The sequence below is a fragment of the Gallus gallus genome, chromosome 2 (genome assembly GCF_016699485.2).
Source record: "Gallus gallus isolate bGalGal1 chromosome 2, bGalGal1.mat.broiler.GRCg7b, whole genome shotgun sequence".
NCBI classification, from domain to species: Eukaryota; Metazoa; Chordata; class Aves; order Galliformes; family Phasianidae; genus Gallus; species Gallus gallus.
In genome coordinates, this window is record NC_052533.1 from 1,924,972 (window position 1) to 1,948,229 (window position 23,258).

General features: G+C 44.8%; 1 protein-coding gene across 9 annotated transcripts; it reads right to left on the minus strand.

The window, feature by feature from the left end:
* Positions 1–3,028: 3,028 nt before the first annotated feature.
* SEC22C (SEC22 homolog C, vesicle trafficking protein) lies at positions 3,029–22,301 on the minus strand. 9 transcript variants are annotated; one of them, XM_046938200.1, is made up of 9 exons: positions 22,251–22,301; positions 17,352–17,449; positions 16,608–16,817; positions 15,298–15,461; positions 13,634–13,816; positions 8,742–8,860; positions 8,097–8,162; positions 6,564–6,776; positions 3,029–5,280 (listed from the first exon to the last, which is right to left on the minus strand). In XM_046938200.1, the coding sequence occupies exons 3-8, from the start codon at positions 16,787–16,789 to the stop codon at positions 6,576–6,578; spliced, it is 915 nt and encodes a 304-aa protein (XP_046794156.1). In that variant the 5' UTR covers positions 16,790–16,817; positions 17,352–17,449; positions 22,251–22,301; the 3' UTR covers positions 3,029–5,280; positions 6,564–6,575. The 9 variants fall into 9 exon arrangements, with proteins under 9 accessions (XP_046794156.1, XP_046794154.1, XP_046794153.1 ...); XM_046938198.1 differs by adding an exon at positions 20,075–20,263 and having other exon boundaries at positions 3,029–6,776; XM_046938197.1 differs by lacking the exon at positions 22,251–22,301 and adding exons at positions 20,075–20,263; positions 20,566–21,673 and having other exon boundaries at positions 3,029–6,776.
* Between the last annotated feature and the right edge of the window lie 957 nt (positions 22,302–23,258).

Genomic DNA, 23,258 nt, shown 5'->3' on the forward strand with positions numbered 1-23,258 from the left:
ACATGCTAGCTGTTGCACCTAAGTTCAAATCACACCTGATACAGCCAAAGCCAACCTGAGGCAGAGCCACTGCAATCCCTGCCCTCAGAACCATGCTCTCGAGGTCAAGGTTGCCATCCACGAGGCAAATACAGATAGTTTGGGGCTCACTGCACCAGATCTGTGCCCTCAGTGCTCAGCCAAAGCATGCAGAAGGAGGCAGCACCTCCTGGAAGGCCTCTGTTGTGTTTTGCATGGTGCATACCAACGAGCACTAATGTATTTCAGAGCTGAACTTTCCACATAATTGCTTTTTAGTGTTTCCCTAAAAGAGCCCATGAAATGAGGGATTTTCTAAATTCATGTCTTTCCTTGCATAATGAAGGAATAAATCTCGGGCCTCCACGGCTGTATGTCATGCTGTACCAACTGGTGCTTTACCTTTTAATGGTCATTATTTCAGGCCTTACCGTTCTTATATGAACAAGACTTATTCCACCAAAGGGAATTTAACGTGCTTCTGAGCTTTGCTAATCTTATAGCTTAGGAAGTAGAAAGAAAAGACTTTAAAGAGCTCATTTCCTGTTACCATTTAACAACCTTAAAAATGGCTCTGTAGTAGTCAGAATTAGCATTTCTAGCTAGAAAAAGGAGCTAGAAATTACTCAAGGGAAAGACTTGCAGCTTTGGGGATGGGGAATCACGCCTCCTATTAGACTGCTCAATTGGCTTAAGCTAATTCTTAGAGACACACAAGTGCAAATTCATGCTGCTATTCACCAAGAATTTGAAGAAGAGCTGCTGCCTTGCTGGTGTGGGTCAGGCCAAGGGAAGGGACACGACCTATTTTCTGCCTGCCCACAGAGCAGCAGCCATCAGTTCTCCCCAGCGTGGCTGATGGATACAAGTGAACAATATTACATTCACAGCATGGCAAACATGGGCAGAAATCATTCATCCTCAGTCTGAGGTCCTCGTTTTTTTTCGTCAGAGCAATGCTTTGGAGGTGAAACACAATACTGCAAACAAATGAACTGATCAGATTTCAGTCATCTCTTTGTTAAGCCAGTTGGAAAAGACAACACGTGGGAAAGAGCATTAATTACTTCCACCCACAGCCCCGGAAAGCTCAAACACACTTTCACTTCCGAACAACGTGATATTGCTTCCTTCCAAAACATTCTCCAAACACCTCGAGTAGACCTTTATTGGCAGACAACCCAGAGGTACCCATTCCCACCCCAGGAGGTGCCCCAGGCCAGGTTGGATGGGCTCTGGGCAGCCTGGCCCGGTGGGGGCAACCAGCCCAGGACAGGGATTGGGACTGGATGACCTCTGATGTCCCTTCCTACCCATACATTGCAGGATTCTGTGGTGCACCTTCACACAGAGGCAGCACATGTGAGGACAGAGCTGACCTTTTTCTCACAGCCGCTTTTTCCTTTCCTCCCTGCTCAAAGTTTCAGGATGCAATTGGGTCACATTTGCAAGCTGGCATACAGCAGAAGCTGAGTTACTTTGTTTAAAACAAAAACATGCATTTCTATCACCTCAGGAGCCATTTCTTTTTGGCACGGAGACCCTCTGATCCACCCGCCTCCTTTTATCAGCATCTTCAAAGAAAAAGGGAGTTATAATTGCTTTCTCCCCTCACCTTAGGAAAAAAAAAAAAAAGAAAGAAAGGGTAAAGCTGCTGTTCTTCTCCCCTGGCATCCAGAGAAGAAAGATGCTTTGAGCAACCGCTTATTTACAGAACAAAAATAACATCTCCCAGCTCTCAAAAGGGCAGAGCAGTTGAGAAGAATAAGGCTCCTTCCTCCCTCCCGCACCGTCAGCGTTTGCTTACCACCTACTGTCTGCACAACCCCCTGTGCTGCCTCTTCCCTCATTACAGGAGCACAGATAGGCTTCTCTGTCTCTTTTCAGTGCTGCAGCACTGTAACCATCTCAAATGTACTGCTGACATGTCAGCGCCTTGAGCCAGCATCCAAGCAAGCTCTGAGGCGAACAGCCAAGTCAGTGCAAAGAGGGGGATGTACCTTTGTAGCAGAGGAGTAACACTAATGAACCTGCAGCTCTCCGAAACCTGCTTTTCTCGCAGCTGCCTTATTGACTGCCATCTAGGTATGGAGCCTGTGAAGGAATAGGAAGACATCAGCACAAGGGTGCAAGCCTGGCTTCTTCCAGCTGTGTGATTTTTGTGAGGTTCTTTGGCTCCTGATGGTCCAAAAGGTATTCCCACTGAGTCATGCCATTCAAAAGCACCACTCTCCCAAAGCTAACTCACTGATACCTGAGCCTGCAGACAGTGGGAATGCTGAACTTCCTGTCACATTCAGTCATCCCTTTCAACAAAGCCTGATGAGGTTGTTTTTGGAGCCTCTATCAAAGGTGGCTGAAATAAAAAATACGGATTTTCTTTTATTAGTTCATATTTTCCATATCCACAAGCTCTTAGCAGGGGCTGACGGGTAGGACAAGCTCACGGACGTGGTTCAATTCAGAGACCAGGCTAAAACTGAACAGCTATCTGCAGAACCCCCATTTCTCTGCCAAGCAGCTGGAAATGGACTGACGGGACTTTGCAACATCAGACTTCAAATAATTCAGTATCTCAGAATGCAGGGTTTGTAGAAAAGTCTCTGTGATGTGGGCTCTGCAAAGAAAGAGCAAGGTTGTTAACAACAGATGATATCGTAGCCTGCTGCAACCTCCTGCTTGGAAAAGGAAGTTCCTGTATGTGTTTTTTATACAGTTCAACTAATGAATCTTTAGTGTGTGGATAACTGCATCTAACAGCTACCCAAATCAAAGCAAAAGCTGCTTTTTGCTCAGAGACTGCACACAATGCAGCAGGCCTTGTGAAAGCATTCGAAACCACCGATTTCTGAAACTGTTTGTGAATGAGAATGACTGCACTGAGCTTAGCTTTGAGATATCCTGGATACAGCTGCATGAAACACTACTGCATCCCAAACTGAAAGAGCCCACCTACCCTGCTTGCAGCATAGCCAGCTAAACAGAGCTATGAAAGAAGGCAGACGTTACAAAAAAAAAAAAAAGCCATTTATTAGTTATGTACATATATACATAAACATGCAAAATGATTTTATACACATTTACACAGGTTTAATTATTAATACAGTGCAAAAACGTCTAAAAAGGTACCAGCCCACCTTCTATAAACTTAGCAGGTATTCAAGAGGAGGAGAAAAAAGAACAGGAAATCGGTTTCATAAAGTGACCACGCGCTGCAAATCTTTAAATTAATGAAGTTTCCTCTGTGCCAATTTTCTCACGCTGTGCTGCTGGGCGAGGAGAAGAACCTCCCAGGGACTCACAAACTGGCAGAGTTAAGGAGATACAAGTCAACCTGCGTTCAACAGCTTGAACAAAAAGGGATGGATTCCTGTTTGGGGATTTGATTCAACACAGCCGTAATCCCAGGCTATGAGTCAGATTTCATGTACTCAAACTGCAAGTCATTCCTTTTTATTAAATCTTAAAGCACTGAAATCAGTGTAAGCTATGCTAGTCCTCCTGCTGTTTTGCTGGAGGAAAAGGTTTAACTGTGTCAATGCCATATGGATACAGAAGCCATTCTAAATAGCAACACAAAACAGAAGTTGGGTCAAACAACATTTGCTCTTCCTTGTACCCAAATCAAAACCCACACCTGCAACGTACACAGATACGATGCTCATGTGAATGCACAGAGATTCCTTAATATGGCTTAATAAGGAAAAATCAAAGGTTGTAAAGGGATTAAGCCTTGCAGCAAACCAGAGCTTTGTCTGTTCAGAGGAGATCCAGTCGCATCCTCTATCCGTTCCACAAAAGCATTTCCATGAGGGTAGAATTGCACCAACTGATTTCATTTGACAAAAGGTTCTCAGGAAGAAAACATTAAAGGAAAGCTGAATTTAATCTCTTATCAACTCTAATTAGGTTAATTACAAGAGCTTTCTTAACACCTTGTTCTACCCTTCTCACTGAAGTGAGCTATTGCACACATCACCTGGATGCATTTGTTTTATCATAAAGCAGACAGATGCTCAGGAGCCATCAGGAGTATTACAGTTTCTTCCTGTCAGCTAAATAGTGGGATGTGAAACACAAAGAAGATAATGGTTCCCTGGCCCCATGCCCTGGCTGTGATCTGCATGCCTTATGTGACAGCAAACCAGCTTTACTGAAGCCTATGGAGAACCAGAACAGCTCTTTTGGATTCTCAAGGCTGATGGAGGCGAAAAGGGGAGGAAATGGGAGTCTGAGGATGTCACTGAGGTCCCTTTCACTAAGTTTCTGTAGTAGGAAATGCTTTATCCTTTCCCCTCAGGGTGAGATCCCCATGGTTAGCCAGTAGGCTGATTGCCAGTTCACACCCTAGGCAACCAAAAACGTGTCAGAGCCACTATCTTCCTTAGACTTACAACATGGCTTGGGTTGGAAGCAACTTGAAAGGCCATCCAGTTCCAGTTGCCTCCCATGGGCACAGCTGTCTCCACCAAACTGGGTTAGCAAAGCATTCATTTCTACTAAGAGATTTTTTTTTATGTTTTCAAGCTTTCTGGAGACAATATGGAGGTCAGGGGTTGGGCTGGTTGGGTTTTTTGATGGTTTACTTTGTAATTACTTGAATTACTTGTAATCCAGCTGCATTTCTTAGTTCCCTGCAGCCTCCAATCGCACTGAAAGAGCTCCTCTCTAAGTAAAACTGGGACTGACCAGCATGGAAACCGAATCTGACAGCTCTAAAACCTCCATATCTGTGGGGACCCCCGGGTGCCAAAAGGACAATGGCTCAACACTGGCTTCATCTTCCACTTAGCTCCAGTTTTCTGCCAGAGCATATGACAGAGAACCAATGTTAACCCACCCCCTTACAGCACATGGCCTTAGCAGTGTTCCTAACTGGCTGGCCGAAATCTTTCTCCATCATCTCTACTACATACTTCCAAGCACTTTAAAGGATCTCACTATTTATTGTGACAGTAATTGGCCAGCATGAGATGGAAGAGAAATGCTTCTATTTTACTTCTGAAAAAACTCTGCTACCATTATGTCTCAGAAATCATTCAGGTTATAATGGACTGCAGGTTGTAGTCAGAAGAATCAAAGAAGTGCTTCCAAGGTGCTACACATTTCTGGTCTAGCAGCCCACTGACACTTGCAATGCTGGCATGAGATTCCAGGGAAATTCACAGATATGCAAGAAAGTTATTCTGCTGTGCATTCCTGCAAACTCAGGAAGAAAACTCTGCATGGTGTTCATCTCTCTGCAACCACCAGAGGTAGAAACTAAGAGAGAAGAAAAGATATCTTTGGTGAAAGACTTTTCATGGAGGAAATGGGGTCACCAGGAAATAGGCTTATAAGAAAAAAAAATAATAAAAGAGAAGAGCTAGACCCATAACTGGACAATAACACACCTACAGTTCCCTGTATCTTTTCAGTTTGAGTTTTGACAATCCTTCAGGGACAGTGGCATCAAAATGCTGTGCTTTTTTTAAGCACAGGCAGCCTTACGTGTTCATATACGTGCCAAACTGCATCACGTACAGGAATATCCAGTGCAGCAGAGGTGAAGAAACTCAGCTCCTAAGTACTACATCCAAACTTGCACGCTCATAAGTTCATCTTAGGGTAAGAACTCAACACCATTACCTAAAGGTGTTTCAGATTAAAAAAAAGAGAACCTGCTCTTGCTCTCCATTACTGGAGATGGCTTTCAACTCAGAAGCTATACTTCGTTCTAAAGGTGAAGGAGTCAGTGGTCTGTCTTAAGGAGGCTTGGAAGGTTTATTATCTGTACAGACCAAGCAAACATGGAACTGCCCTTACAGTGAGTGACCTTAACCAAGGAAATAAAGGCCACCTGAGCTGAAAGGTCACTTGTATTCGCTTGGTTCACTTTATGCTGCCCTAAGCACATTTGGGATTAAACAATAAGCCCACAGTTAATGACAATGCGCTGTTTAGCCAGGAGATATTTATAGCCTCTAGGGTTTTTAAAGAAGCCAGTCTTTTCCTTTCCTTCTTCAAAACCCAGGAAAAATATACCCTGAATCTCATCCTAACACTTTTTCCCACTGATAATGAACTCACCTAACTATGGCAAACTACTCTTTTCCTTACATTTACCAAGAATCTTAATGTTTAATAAATTCTATAGACAAAAATGTCACCCACCACTTTACCTTCACTTTACTATACGTTTTTAATATTTTCAGAAGCATTGGCAGGCCAAGACATTGGGCTGCCAAACTGTCACAAAGCCAGCGAGACAGATGGCAAAATGCAGTCTGGATGGTGTTAGTCAAGTAGTAAGAGCCTGCTTATGGTAAGGAGAACCTCGACTCATTGATGACACCTGACAAAATCTATCATGCACAATTACCACACATCATGTGGAACACAGCTGAATTCTTCACCGTGTGAATAACGTTACAACAGGATACTACTGTACTTCATGTTGCTTTGAAACATCCTCCTTGCAGTCAGAAATATTTAAAAATACTCCAAGCTATTTTTGGCCATTTTAATACAAAATAAAAGAAAATGGTAAAAAGAGAGTTGCGAACCCAAAGTCTTTTTCATACTCCACAGTCAGGTTGTTTCTCCATAAGTTGCCTTGTCAGTATCTGGTAGGAGGAAAGAGATGCCACTCCTATGTGAAAGGCTATCTGCCAGAGATTCCGTAATCCATACAAGTAAATATTGCATAAACAAACAGAGAAAAAGAGTACAAATGTCTTCACCTTCCTCGTTGAGCTGTAGTATAGGTACAAATAACACTACAAAAGAAGCAGAGAAAGAGCGTTAGCATTAGAAGGATGTACATACAGACAAGAGTCATAGCTGGATGCATCTGCTATTGCAGTGATCACTAAGAAGCTCAGAGCTTCCTTTCAGCTCTCATGCTGGAAGTTCCTCCCATAAGAACAGGGCAGCAGCCCCAGCCCACAGCCCTGGCTGAGCCGATGCATCAAATACAGCCTGTCAGCACAATCCCTCCTACCTACCTCAGCCTGAAACTAAAGGAGTCTGAAGTTAGAGCCAGTTTGCAAAACCCACCAAGGATTTTTGCAAGCCAAAGGCTTAGAAGCAGGAAACGAGCAAAAACTGATCTGTTGCTGCTGTATTTGCTCTTGGGATAAGTGAAGGGCTTCCTTCTCCAGAGCTGACTTGGTAGCAAGACCATCATTTCTGTCAATGTGTGGCTCAAAAAGTGTTTGTTTGGGGCTTTTTTCTCTTTTTTAATTCAAAAATCAGGTGGAACCCACTTGCCAAGTATGGACAAAGAGCAACAAGCTTTACAGGAGAAAACTAAAATCCCACCCATCGCTGGCAGACAAGTTATTTATTTTAAACTTGGGCAGCAACAGATCAAGCTTTCCCACTTACGGTCACAGCTTCCAACTGTGCCAATGACACAAGTACAGATCATGAAGTAGAAAGCACTTCACGTTTCAGCTCAATTCATGCATGAGTATTTTGTGAAGATGACCTCTGCAGATAGGGATAAGAGTGAACTTGTTTATTTTTAAGCTTCTCTAGCTTCAGATTTAACAGGAAAAATGGAGGACAGAGCCTGTCTTTGTAAAGACTGATTTGCATCTAGTTTTAGACACAGAATATTACCTCCATTTTGAAGCTCTGTCATAAACAGAGGTGTAAGAAGGCTGAAAGACACTCAGCTGCCTATATATTATGATACAACAAATAGCAATTAAAAATAACTTTTAATGTAGATTACAACATTTTCAGTGATGCTGCTATTCTATATGCACTTGGCCTTTCAAGGTGGTTAGGCTACAGAGGTCTATCAGCTATGTCTGCCACTGTCAGAAAGGCATCGTGGGGATCCCTTTGGGAAATAAGCCACCTTTAGGTGAGCACGTATCACACTCAGGTCAGTTTGGCATGTAACTGCAATTTCCAAGGCTCACGTGGCACTCTTAACTGTAGTTGTGCCACTTCGCTGGAATACCTCTGTGGAATCAACTAGATGAGATGCTAAAAACCAAGCTGTGCCTCTACTTAGCTGGAAATGATTTTGTATTGTAAACTGTAATATCAAAGATCAGAAAGCAACTTGTTTAAAGTTAACCTACCTGAAAAACACAGGCTAGAAAAGGTAGAAAAAATGCTACCACATTTCCAATTCCTTCATAGTCCTCCTGTTTGGATAAAAAAAAATGACAAACAAGGAACTACATCAACTTCAGTTGTTAGCAAGCACTACTTCATACTTCAGAATATTATCCTTCATTAAGTACCTCTCAGCCTAGTTTACCTTGATTGATTGTAGCAGTACCAAACAGCAACAAGATCAATAGGGTTGAACAAGGCACTAAAAGCAGAGGCTTATGTGATAACACCTGCTAAGGTAAACTCTGCATCTCTACCTGCAGGATACTTCTTTTTGTCTTTTTTAAAGCTATTTGCAGGTTCACATTGTGTAATAAAAATTACAAAGACGTATCTAGAATGAAACGAAGAACGAAAACAATCATCACAAACCCAGCTCTGAAAGACTAAAATATTCCTCCAAATTTCAATCTGAGTAGAAAGGAATAAAGCACAGCATGCTGGATAGACAACAACACACGTGAGTTCCAGCAGGAGAGGAGAAACAAAACACTTCCTACGGAGAGATGTATGTTCTGCTACAAAGCAGAACAGCCACCCTTAACCTGGTTACCCCAGTAACTCTCCTTCTTCATCTCACTGACAGCTTTCACGTCAGTCAGGGTTACCTGAAAGGAATGCTCTGCCAGGTGAACTCCTCGGATGAGATTCAGAGCTCCACACATGATGTTCAGAACAAGTGACAGAATGCCCAGGGGGGTCACACGCTGCATTCTGTAAGCAGGGGCTAAAAAAGAAAAAAAAAAAAACACACACCAAAAGAGAATGAAAAGAGAGACAGTGGAAGTTAGCAGCGCTGCTTTGAATCTTTCAACAGAAAGCAGCTGAAATCAGCTTACATGGATGTTCAAAACCTTTCATGCTTGCTCCAGAGAAGACCAATAATGAATAGAAGCAACTTTTCTGTTGCACTGCACTGCTCAGTTCTTTGGACATCTATAAATCAGCACCAGCTCTGCAATACTTTCAGAACAAATTAGGCAACAGAATATGTTCTTGAGCCATTTGGCAGGGATTTCTTCTTTTGTGCTACATATAGGTATTTTTCAACTGTTTTTTACAGCACATTAACATAGTGACCACTCTTCCCTGGTCAGTATATAAGTTAGAGAGATTTCTGATGTCTATAATAGCAGGAGAGTACTTCTGTCCTCAACCCTGTCCTCAACCAGCATTCACGTTCTTCTTTCCACTGACAGTGCAAGGGTTCAGTCCAGCATCCTGAAGTTTAGTTTTACCTGCACCATTCTCATATGGAGTCACAGAATGGCTTGGGTTGGAAGGGACCTCAAGGATCATGAAGCTCCAACCCCCCCGCCGCAGGCAGAGCCACCAACCTCCATATCTAATACAAGACCAGGCTGCCCAGGGCCCCATCCAACCTGGCCTTGAACACCTCCAGGGATGAGGCATCCACAGCCTCTCTGGGCAGCTGTTCCAGCACCTCACCATTCTCATAGTAAACAACTTCCCCCTGACATCCAACCTAAATCTTCCCTCCTTCAACTTAAAACCATTTCCCCTTGTCCTGCTGTTATCTCCCCTTTCCAAGAGTTGCCTCCTCTTCTCTTTATAGGCTCCCTTTAGGTACTGGAAGGCTGCAATGAGGTCACCCCGCAGCCTTTTCTTCTCCAGGCTGAACAAGCCCAGCTCCCTCAGCCTGTCTTCGTAGGGAAGGTGCTCCAGCCCTCTGAGTATCTTTGTGGCCCTCCTCTGGACCCTCTCCAACAGCTCCCTGTCTTTCTTGCACTGGGGACCCAGACCTGGATGCAATATGGAATTTGGTGCCCTAATTAAGCAGCTGCCAGAACGTAACACACAACTGCTGAAGCCCAGGACTCAGATGCTCTGCTGCTAGAACAGTTCCTGTGGCAGTTCTCCAGACAATACTGCCTCTGCTCCTATCAGTGCCAGTCCTCAGGGCAGGCTGAGAGAACACAGACAAAAAAGAGGTTAGGAACCAGACTGGATGTTGCAGATTTTGGCTTCTGCTGCTTATTTTACACTGCACTGCAACTCCTCTCTTTCCCTGTCTCCCAACTGGCCCACATTCCAGAAGCAGTAAACTACCTCTCTCTCCCTTCTCACCTCCTCCACTACTATTATGTTCTGTAACACCCATGCACCCAATACTATTTATTCAGGATGACCTAATTGCTTCATACCTAATTTAGGTCAAAGCAATTACTATTGATTTGCACTTAACTGTGGAATGTGGCACCTCTAATTAAGGGCTGTTTGACCAAAAACTCACCTATTTCCCAACCTAGCTATCTTTGCCAGTCCAACATTAGCCTACACCCACGTCTTACTATGTTCTATCTTTGCATCACCATGAGAACACTTTAAGCATAAAGTGTTTGCACTTCAAAATTGCAAGGGCAATTTGCACCTCAAGCATCAAATCCAAATGCTCTCCTGCACCAACATCCATGAGATAGAGTACAGAATGAAGAAGCCCTTAAGAAGCCTCCCCTGTCTCAGGATCTTCTGCCTTCTATCCAAAAGCAGACAGCTCCTGATTACTGTAGGTAAACTACATAACACAGCAGAGATCGATTCTGCTTCAGCAGCAGATGAAATACTTCTACTGCTAAAGCACCGCCCTGCTGCACGGCTTAGAGGAAAACACCTCTGTCTTCTCCTTTAAGGGAGATTTTGATTGATGGATTTTAAAAATCTCAGTGCCAAATTAACACGGGGATATAAATGATCTCTTACAAATGCCTATGAAATTAATTTGTGCGACACGCATTCATACCTCCATAATTTGTCCCCAAAACTGCTACAGAGGGAAATGTATTAATCTTGCTCGCCGTATGTCACATTATTTAGTACTACTGTGTATTACAGTCACGCACGTTCATCTAAACAAACGATGCAAGAAATCCAGTCATTTAAAGGCAATTTTGCTGTTTTGCTATGCAATGAAATGTAAAGTCCAAGCAAAAAACTTAACAGAAGCTGTAGCAGCATGTTTGTTCTCACACTGACTGCAGCACTGTTTCCTCTCATTTTCCATACATTAGATAATTTTGCAGCTATGGATTTATCTCACAGAAATCTCCTGATAAAGACTACTGTATCTTTTCCTTGAGCTGCTAAGATTTGCTTTAGAGGCAGATTGCATCTTCCACAGAGAAGCCATCAAGCACAAGTGCCATTCTTTGTACAGGATCTTGCAAATACACATGTCAAGAGTTCTCAGACCTCAGAGAAGAGCAATGCAATGTACTGCTTCTGCAGGCTGAAGATGAGAACATGCAATATAATACACAAGTTACATTTTTGTTCAGCAGGATAGAAAGAACTGCCAGCACAGATGAAGGGGAGATTACACTGTTCAGCTGCTCAGGGTTGGCAGTCTGTGCAAATTGATCTTTAAACTGTTTGCTGTGGGGCTTTACATCTTTCTGAGGTTTAATCCACAAATGTAAATTGTATAGGATGAGTAAAATGGGCACTACCAGGGCAGAGTTCTTACAATTCTGGGTGTAGATTTTATTATGTTTTTACAAAAAAAACCCCGTTACATTTCACACTGCTTTTATATCCACATCCCACCGTCTGCAAAGCTTCATGAGCTACACTTAGACAGAGACAGGGGGTTAGACTGCTGCAACAAAAGCTGAGGTTGCGCAGATGTTTGTTGACCAATGATACAACGTTAAGTCTTTCCAGAAGGAAGCAGGCTGGGTTTAGCTAACAAAGAAATGAACAAAACAAAGTGAAAATGACAAAAAAAAACCCTTTGTATTCTATCTATACAGTGACAGAGACAAAACTGCCCTGACTTTCCAGGCTCCTTTCACACTAAGATGAAGAAAAGCCAGAGGATGTGATTGTACAGCTAAAAAGAAGGCAGGAGCTATAGCCATGTGAGGAGACCAATGTTTTGATCAGTCTGGGATTCATCCTCAGTATAGAATGTTTAATACTGCTCTCCCTTAACCAGGACACTTCATTGTATGCTCAACAAGTCCCCTGTCTAGCAGAGCCTGAATATAAATAACACTAATAAGGAAACAGACACCATGCACAAAGCTAAACTTAGAGCTGCTAAGTGGGATTCAGCACTGTGGTAATGCTGACAGGAGAGAGAGAAATAAACCAGGAAAGCTGACTGCAGCCGATGGAAACAGATGATCACCAACACAAGCCTTAAAATAAGGATAGAACAATTTGAGCATTTGGGTTAGACCACAGAGGAAAAGCCAGCAACATAAGGCAGATGGAAAACAAAAGAAAGCAATTAAGAATATGGAGGAACTGAAAACGAATTTCTGCTCTGTGGACACAGATTAGCTAGCATATGTTGACTGGCACTGAAACTGTTCACACTGGTGCAAATAATTTCTAAGCCCTGCCACATCATGAACATATTTCACCTCCAGGCATGGTTTGGAGACACACCCACAAGTCTGACTCCTAAACCAAATGTTCTAATTTCTGTTTCTAATTCCTCCTGGTCACGGGTCCATTACAAATTCCTACATCAAATAAAATTCCAGTTCATCCATCGGAAATATGAAGACTGGGCAATTGGAATCTAATGTTATTAGTGTTTTGTAAGCCAAGAACAACAACAAAAAAGAGGAAATACAAGCTCATGGTACCCTAGCTGTATTTAACCATAATGCTAATGGGATTAGGATCATTTTATTTTGCAGAGGAAATAAGCAGGACTTTGATCACAGAACTGCACCACAAACAAGACAACACCAACTTTATAAACATTAGACAGAGGGCAGCACTTTCAAAAGCAGGAAAAATGTCAGCATTTTTTTTTACAGAAAGTTCCCTCTGCTTCATGCAGGTGTGCACTTCACCTTTCAGACTTTTAGTCAGATGCACTAAATTTTGAAGAGTAAAAGCAGAAAATGAGGACGGGAGAAGAACAGTATGGACAGTCTGAGAATGAACGTTTCACTCTCGGCTCAAACAAAGCCTCCTAATCCTTCTTTTTTTTCATAGAATGGCCTGGGTTCAAAAGGACTTCAAAGATCACCTAGTTTCAACCCCTCTGCCATGGGCAGGGTTGCCAACTACCAGACCAGGCTGCCCAGAGCTTGGGCTTCCTTTGGGCTGAAGTAACCTAATGAGATGGTAATTACTATCTTCTATCTGAATTTGCACCGACCAATGGAAGAGAGGAGCTTGTTTTACCAAATACAATTCAGCAATTAACTGCTTTAAAAGCAGGATACTTGAACACACAAAATGCCCGGCTCAATTGTAAGTGATCGCCCGTAAAGAAAAGTTTACTGAAGGCTGGGGAAAGAAAAAAAAGCACTACCCTGAGTGCATACCTGCCCCAAAGGCCATGAGCTCTCCCTCATGCCACAGAGGCAGGCTTTTCTCCCATATTTCATACACATTGTATCTACTTCCCTATTGCAAATGAACAACTGCTGCTGCATGCTTTCATGTACACTTTGCTGTCAATTTGCAGGGTGAGGTTCAGTAAGTCTAGTGTCACCTGTGCACAGCAGTAACTTACCAACCTCCACATGCACTCCTGCATGCCCACCATTAGCCATCCCATTCATCAGCTCTGCATCCTCCAGCTTCAGCTGAACAGGGGGCTGCAACCTCAGCTCTTCCTCCACCTTCTCCCAGCTGACCTTCGTTGCAGAGCCACTCATGTAGTTAAAGCGGTGTTTTACTTTCTGAATGGCATTATCTGAAACATAAAAACATGCTTGGATTTAGCTCTGCACAACTGTAGTTAGTTCTTCATCGTAGAATGGCCTGGATTGAAAAGGACCACAATCATCATGCAGTTCCAACCCCCCTGCTATGTGCAGGGTCACCAACCACCATACCAGGCTGCCCAGAGCCACATCCAGCCTGGCCTTGAATGCCTCCAGGGATGAGGCATCCACAGCCTCCATGGGCAACCTGTTCAGTGCGTCACCATCCTCTGGGTTAAAAACTCCCTCCTAATATCCATCCTAAACCTCCCCTGTCTCAGTTTAAGACCATTCCCCCTTGTCCTATCACTATCCACCCTCATAAACAGTCATCATCAAATCATGACATTCTTTTCTCTGGGGATTTTGTTTTTCATTTTGAACTGCTACGAGGCCTGAATGAAGCAATTCAACCTCATGACTTAAATAGAGAATATATACAAAACATATGAAGGCTGTATAATGCGCTCTCCTTAAGGATTTCTCAATTTTTCTAAGCATGGTGGTATCATGGGAATCCAGGTAGAACTGTGCTAACCCAGTGCACTATTGTATCCTTCCCCAGAATAGTTTCTTGCTGCAAAGAAATGTGTTTTCAAAGGTGTGAGGTTCAGCAGAACATCTGTTACTTAGCAAGAAAACCATTTATATCAGGGTAAAAAAGAAAGACTAGGCATGATTATCACAGAATCACAGAATGGCTTGGGTTGGAAGGGACCTCAAGGATCATGAAGCTCCAACCCCTGTGCCACAGGCAGAGCCACCAACCTCCATATCTAATACTAGACCAGGCTACCAAGGCCCCATCCACTCTGGTCTTGAACACATCCAGGGATAGGGCATCCACGGACTCTCTGGGCAGCTGTTCCAGCACCTCACCACTCTCATAGTAAAGAACTTCCCCCTGAAATCCAACCTAAATCTTCCCTCCTTCAACTTCAAACCATTTCCCCTTGTCCTGCCATTATCTACCCTTTCAAAGAGTTGGCCCCCCTCCTGTTTATAGGCTCCCTTTAGGTCCTGGAAGGCCTCAGTGAGGTCACCCTGAAGCCTTTTCTTCTCCAGGTTGAACAAGCCCATCATGAAGTTCTACATGAATCTAAGTCATGCCAGAAGTGAATGTGTCCCTAACAATCTATTTTGTCTTTCTTTTTCCCTGTACCCATCTGTCTTCACCAGTCAGATTCCTTGTAACTACACTATGAAGTGTCTGAGATGTGGACTTCTTGTTCTTCTGTACTTATACATTAAGCAGCACCACATTCTGCTCATCTGTTACTATCAGGGCTCTCAGGAACTGGAAGAACAATAATCTAATAGTTCAATGCACTTATAAAGTCTCCCCCTCCTCCTACACGCGCATGCCAAGGCTCACACATGCACACACACTCATTTCTATGACCAAGAGATATTATTTAACATAATTAAAGTATCAGACAATAAATTCTTAGTAGAGAACAAAGCTACAAACCAAATTCAAGAAAAGCATACGGTCTGGAAGCTAAATTGATGCTCGTTGTGTCATAGGAAGCAGCAAATGCCCATTGAAGCTCTTCCAGGAAGCAAAATGCCATGATGGTTGAGTAACTGCTGGAACAGATGGCCATGCAGGCAATCTCCCCAGAAGACAGGAAACTGAAATATATATATATTAAAAAAAAAGGATAATCAACATAGAAAGGTAGAAGGGTCATTCAGAACATGAGAAGTCAGCTGTGCTTTCTATCAAAACAAAATGGACAGACTGCAGTGACTGAATGAGCAGAGTGTGACGGATGCATTGGTCACCATGCTGGGACAGTCTGGCAGGCCCTGCAGATCTATCACTGGTTCTCAGCTCACTCGTTAAGCTTGAGCATATTAAAGAAAACAAAACAGTTTGGTTACTTTTAATTGCTGCATCACTAAGAACTGAGGACCCCAGTTCTTTCTATCAACCCATGTAAACAGCTGTTTCCCCTCCTGTTTCATTCCTATTTATCAGCAGAACATGTTACTACTAAAGGGCATAAACACAACCTGAAGGAAAAGGAATTAAAAAGATTATCTCTGATTTCCCAATTCATTCAGCTCCAGCTTATGTATCTGGTTTCCCCACTAACGCCCTCTGAAAGAGACACAGATCTAGCTCAGGATCACCCTAAGTTTTCCTGCAATCACAAACTAAAACTCATTTTTAAAACTAAACTGAATAGGAAACAAAATTTCTCTGAATAGAACCTCGATTTCTTGAAATAAAGATTAACAGATCCTTCTCTGACATTTCTGTCTCATTTCTCCATACAGCTCCAGGCCACTGTAGGCAGATCTGTGCAAGCCAGGATAAGAACTGGAGGAACCCAGGGATTTCCAGGTCAAGCAGATCACATCATATCAGATCACCTACCGAGAAGGCATTAGGAAGATCTGACTGTCAGCAAAGAATGGGGTTGGGCTCAGTTTTAGCCAAAGCTTGTTAATTCCTAGGCACCAAAACTCACAAGCCCAACCCACTCCAGTTGCCAGTAGTGACAAGTACCACCCATAAAGCAGAATGGGTCTGCTACAAAAAATGACAACCAAACTAATCAACTCTTACCATATGCTTACGAAACTGAGTAGGAGCTGCACGGCTCTGGCACTGTGAAATTCAGTTTCCAAAGACAGATAAGAGGTTACAATCCAGACACACACCATAGCGTTTCATAGAATACACCTCATCCTTAAAGTTCAACTAATCTCCAGCACAACCACCTTAAACAACTGAAGTCAGAAAACGAACCAGCTGAGGTAGGGACTCACTGTATGCTAAGGTCACGTCCTTTTGCTGTGCCTCGACTTGGATACCGTGCCAGAACTGAGGATAATGCCTTCAATTTCTTTCTGCATTCCAGAAAGTCCTGGTTGAAATGAAAGTCTGTGGAGGCTGAGAGGGGAAGACCGTCTCTCACCCGCACCACACAGGCAAAGAAGATCATGGACATTCTCCACTGGAGTACTCATGAGGACAACCTGAAAACAAATCATCGATTTAGGTTAAAGATACAGCAGTGGATGCCACCTCAGATCTTTACAAGCTGCTAAACAAGACAGACCTCAAAGAGTTATTCAGCACTGCTCTCAACAAATCCTCTTCTAACAGCACCGCTGCTGTAAGGCAATCAAAGTATTCCCAAAGGTCAGAGCTGTGTCCCTCTGTTACCTCTCTCAAACAAACAGGTGAGGTGGGGATTTATAGTGAAAACATTCGCTATTCTCCCTCCTTCTACTTCACCTAAAGCATCAGAAATGCTAAGGTCTTTGTATTCATGGAAACCAGATCACTCCTAAGGACACTGCAGCTTCATGAGGCCTGCAGCTGTGTTAGTGCTGCAGCAAGGCCTGATTTTGCAGTGCAACACAGACATTTTTAAGAATGGCTATAGCCTGGCGTGTTCTTTTTAGAGAAGCAATTACAGCTAAATATAGAACAAATGTTGCCCTCTCTTGGCTTCTTGTTCCTTACCAGGTCACAATCTCCCACCATAAGCTATTACTGGAAATTACCTGGTACATTCAGATCACACAGGAGATCTGTCCTTCAGACACGCCATGAGCACTCAGCACAAGATGCCAGAAGACCAACAGTGCAGCTCCCATCACCTCTGAAAGACAATAACAGGGAGAATTTGAGATAACTCACTAACTGGCCCTTGTCTGCATAAATACATAAAACCTGCTGTGCAGTGGGTGAACACCTCCTCAAAAGCCTGAAGGAAAACAAACAGCTCATTTTCTTCACCAAGACATCAGCTCCTATATGCATTCAGAGACACTCCCATCACCTGCTATGAAATAACATGCAAAGTATGCAACAACCACAGATTTGAAGTTATCCCAGCTTGCTGTAAAGCACCTCTAAATCTGCAGACATCAAGAGATTAGCACAAATAACTTGAGGAATCAAAAAGGTGTTCACTCTGCTTCAGGCAAACTACAAAAATAAAGCATTAGATGGAAAAAAAACGAAACAGAAATACCATTGTGAAGTCAAATGTTTGTTAGAGGGAATGACAGCTTTAAGCAGCCTGTATCAAAAAATCATTTCCAATGATCCAAGTGTCTTGAAAAGGTACCTCACTCTCAAGTGGCTTTGCTGCCTAAGGTAAGAGAGCAAAGAATGTTCCCCTACAGCCATTCATACCCCCCTTGCCTGCAGAGCTCCTACTGTCTCCTAAGAGCTGAGTTCTCTTTTCAAGCACTCATCTTAGTTGTAAAATCAAACTAAGCTTGCCAACTTCACTTCAGTGTGCATCAAAATGAATTTCAACAATGATCAGAATGATTGCACGTCAACTCGAGACATCACATCCATCTCCAGCATGTGGCAATAGCATGGATGGAGCACTACAGAAAACTGCTTTATCCTTAGCATAAAAGTGAAATGAGAACACAAAAGGAAATTGCCAACTTGGAAGTATAAATGTTAACAGCCACCTTTTAGGTACGGTCACACAGACCAGTGCTGCTTTACAATTTATAGAATCATAGAATCCTTGGAGTTGGAAGGGACCTTTATAGCCATTCAGTCCAACTCCCCTGCAATGCACAGGGACACCACAGCTATATCAGGATGCCCAGGGCCTGATCCAACCTTGCCTTGAAAGTCTCCAGGGATGGGGGATCAACCACATCTCTGGGCAACCTGTGCCAGTCTCACCACCCTCACTGTAAAGGACTTTTTCCTTATATCCAATCTAAATCTACCCCTCCTGAGCTTGAAGCCATTGATTAATGGTTGGCAGTGTACAGCTCAGCAATGCCCCACCTGGCAAACACCATGCAGGGACTACACTGAACATTCTCGCTTATCTTTCAGATACAGCCAGATGACCAACAAAAGAGAAAGACACAGCATTTATTAAACAGGTATCTTCCAACTTGCTGCGCCACCAGCAGTGAGAGTTTAAGCTTAAAAATATACATGTGTTAACCACTACAGATAACATCACCTGTAGTTAACTACACAGCTTCCCAAGGTGTACAAGGCCTCATGCAGAAAGGTGTCAGGTGCTCAGGAAGCTGGCAATCAGGATTCCATGCTCTGCTGTGAGATCTATCAGTCACCATCAGGCACACTTCGAAACTAAATGCCAGACTGCTCCAGAGAAAGGAGCCAAGGCTCCACCAGAGGACAGAGCAGCTGCTGTAACCTACTATCACAGCTGTATTCATCCAGCAGGTTGGATTACTATTAATTATCATTTTTAATCTACTTGCCTGCGAATTTTTTAGCTTTCCTGCCTAAAGAAATGAAGCACACGCAGTGATTCTATGTATACCAACCCCAGCACAGATGTGGAGGCTCAAACCTTAGGATATCTGAGAGCAAAATGGCTGGAGATGCCTTCACTGGTTCCACACCTCCCATTCACACGGCCTGAAGGCACGTTCGCTCAGCTAACACCCTGCTCCTCACCGAAGCAAAGAGCTGTGTGTCACTCTCAGTTATTACCTACAGAGACTTCTGAGAGGCTTAAAAATAAAAAGAACACACAGAGTTTTCAGAGATTCAGGGGTTTACTTGCAACACAGGCATTGCTGAAAGAGGAGAGCCAGAATAACCACAATGACCATCCAGTTTCAACCCCCTGCTATGTGCAGGGTCACCAACCACCAGCCCAGGCTGCCCAGAGCCACATCCAGCCTGGCCTTGAATGCCTCCAGGGATGGGGCATCCACAGCCTCCTTGGGCAACCTGTGCCAGTGCCTCTGGCTGAAAAACTCCCTCCTAATGTCTAACCTAAACTTCCCCTGTCTCAGTTTAAGACCATTCCCCCATGTCCTATCACTATCCACCCCTGTAAACAGCCGTTCCCCCTCCCGTTCAAGTTCCCCACTCCCTTCAAGTACTGGAAGGCCACAATGAGCTCTCCCCGGAGCCGTCTCTTCTCCAAGCTAAACAAGCCCAGTTCCCTCAACCTTTCTTCACAGGAGAAGTGCTACAGCCCTCTGATCATCCAGGTTAGAAGAGGCTTTCAGAATCACCAGGTCCAACCACCAACCTGACCCACCAAGTCCTGCCACTGCACCACATCTGTCCCTCACTGCCATGTCCACACATCCCCCAAATCCCTCCAGGGATGGGGACTCCAGCACATCCCTAGGCAGCCCATTCCAATGCCTCACCACTCTCCCTGAGAAGAAAATGCTTTCATAACTTACCAGTCCAATCAAGGTGTACACAGAACCAAGTCAATCTATGATCCTGTTATTCCAGTTTGACTTACCGTTTCCTCCTCTGGCCCCTTTCTGTTTGCTTATGATTAGCTGCCCAAAGTATGTGCACTGGACTTTACGTGGCAGGCCTTTGAACTCAGGTCCTGAACTCTGACAACGTCTTTGTGCCTTTTGATTAAGCACATATCAAATCTTCTGGAGTATGAGTCACTAACACCTGGTGGAGCCCAGCAATTTTCCTAGCACAAAGCCAGTAAAGAACAAGCTGTAATTTATAACTGAAGTAAGCATTTATTATTATTTTCTTTATATGAAGCACCTGCACATCCTACACTTCAGCAGAAAACTGTTCAGGACTCCCCCAAGCAGTATTATTTACCAGCCCTCCAGCAAACGGGACTCCTCAGGCCATTCCCACAGCAGGCACCTAACTGAACTTCTTCATAAGGCAGCTCCTCCATCCCTCATTGCCTAAGCAGCAGCTAACTCTCCACACTGACTACGTAGGGATTACTGAGGCAGCCCAAGTCAGATTTCTTACTGTTATGCAAGCTCCTCCAGAGAAGATTAGATCCAACTCACTAGCATCACACTTCTAAGGAAACTCCTGCCTTCATTTCTGTACTTGGAATCTATGTGAAAGGCTCTGAAAGCAAACACACACCAGAAAGTAGCTGATGGAGTGGGGATTATTTTTAAAATAATACTCTTTAGGAAGTTATTTTATGTAACCCTCATGAGCAGAAGTTCCCTTTTAAGAATGGTACAGCATGAATGGGTAACATTTTGCCATCTTTAGCACTGATTTTCTCTCCCTGGTCAGAATCACATCTCCCTTTTCTCTAAACAAAGGCCAGTTGGAAACCTAAAGACATGCAGAAACATGTCAAGTTTTGATCTTCCTATTGCAGCTGTAGTAAATGCTACCATAGCCCAGGAGACCCCTGAAGCAGACAGATTTAGTTTAAATCTCTCCAGATTTAGTACTGAATAAAAAACCCCATCTGAAAGCAATGGATGCCAACCTTTAAAGCAAGGTTTGCAGATATCCAAAGCCTATAGGCCACAATGAAGCCTACAGGCTTTGTACTCATAATCAAAGAGAAGTGAATATAAAGCCTTCCATCACAAATTACGTCCAGACATACTCCTATCAACCACCACACACAACGCACATTACATGGAACTCAAACCCCAACATTCAGCTCCCCCCTGAAATCCCCTGCCCCACTATACCCTGTTGCCTAAACCGTGCCTTAACATCTCTCTAAGGGTCTGAAGCTCTTCCCCTGAATTAATCTCTTAAAAATATAAACCACCTTAAGTGCAAGCAAACACAAAGTCACAAAAGGACAGGCGGGTTGAGGCTGGAAAGGACCTCTGGGTCCATCTGGTCAAACCCTTGCTCCAGCAGGGACACCCAGCACCACATCCAGGCAGCTTCTGAAGATCCCCAAGGAAGAGACCCACAATCCTGGAGTCCCTGTGGCAATGCTCTGGCACCTGCCCAGCATAGACGTGCTTCCTGATGGTCAGATTGAGCCTCCTGTACCCCAGTTTGTGCCCACTGCCTCCTGTCCTGGCACTGGGCACCACTGACAGCAGCCAGGCTCCAAGCTCTCTGCTCCTCCTCTCAGGGATTTACGGACATGGGCAGGATATCACTGAGCCTCCACATTAAGCAGCCACAGCTCTCAGCCTCTCCTCCCAGCACAGCTGCTCCAGGCCCTGCAGCACCACAGCAGCACTTCGTGGGATATCCCCAGGTCTCTGTAGTGCTGGAGGCCCAGGACTGGGCACAGTGCTCAGCAGTGTAGCAGGGCAGGATCACCTCCTTCAGCTGCTGCCGTGTCTACCAGGAGCGCACACACCCACCCGTGTCCCAACGCCCCCCGACCACCCAGCAGCCCACAGCCCTCAGCACTCCCTCCCACCCCAGCACACACACCTTCCTCACTTCTTCCCCCTCTTCTTCTCCGCAGTGAGCACCCACAGCATCCCCCCCTCACACCCTTCAACCACCCTCAAACTTTCCCTCCCTCCCACAGCATCCCCAGTCCTCCCACCACCCTCACACCCCCCACCCCTCCACCACAGGGTCCCTCCACCCCCCCCAAAACGCAATATCCCCTCACAACCCCCCCCCCCCTCCTCGGACACTCTCCTGTCCCCAAAGCGGGACGGAGGACAAGGTAGCAGGGCAGCGCCCCGCGGGCCGCAGCTCACCTTCCCCCGCCCCAGGCCTGCTCCGCCGCCACAGCGCGGCCCGCCCCGCCCACAGAGGCGGCGGCAGAGCGGGCAGAGCGGGCAGAGCGGCCGCGCGCGGAGCACGCCGGGATGGGGAGGCGGGGAAGGGCGCGGGGTGTGGATGGGGATGGAGCTGTTGGAGCGTGGGGTCGGGTGTTATCCCTCCGGTGGTGTTCGTAAATGACAGCGGCATTGCTTAGCACCGCGCATAATGAATAAGCTTTAGTTCTTCTAACGGCCTCTGCTCGTCAAAGCGTGTCGTCACATTGCGCAGACCCGGTGTGCTTCACAGTGGTATTGGAGGAGAGCAATAAGAGTTCCCCTCAGCCTCCTCTTCCCCACACCAAACAGCCCCAGTCCCTTCAGTCTCTCCCCATAGGCCGTATTCTCCAAGCCCTTCCCCAGCCCTGCTGCCCTTCCCTGGACCTGCTCCAGCACCTCCATGTCCTCTCTGCACTGAGGCGCCCAAAACTGAACACAGAAGTCGAGGTGAGGCCTCACCAATGCCGAGTACAGGGCAGGACGGCTCCCCCAGTCCTGCTCACCACACCATTCCTGGTCCAAGCCAGGATGCCATTGGCCTTCTTGGCCACCTGGGCACACTGCTGGCTCACACTGAGCCGACTGTCCCTCAGCACACCGAGGTCCCTTTCCCTCAGGCAGCTTTCAGCCACTCCTCCCAATCCTTAAGTTCTCCAACATAAACCATTCTTTGATTCCATGAGTTACTTTCCTCCATGCAGGGTACTGCTTGCCTCCTTCCTATAATGCAGTTTTGATCTCTGTTTCATTCATGCTGCCTTTAAGGGGAGTGACATACCTCTCTGTTAACCAGCACCACCAAAACAAACAGTTGTTTTGCTTGACGTTTGTTTTCCCAAGTTTCTAGGCCTCTGTTAAGCCAATCTATGATTCTCTGATTTGATGATTCTATATTAGGAAGCTGATGACCTCCACCCATGCATGTCCACAATGTAACAGGTAGCT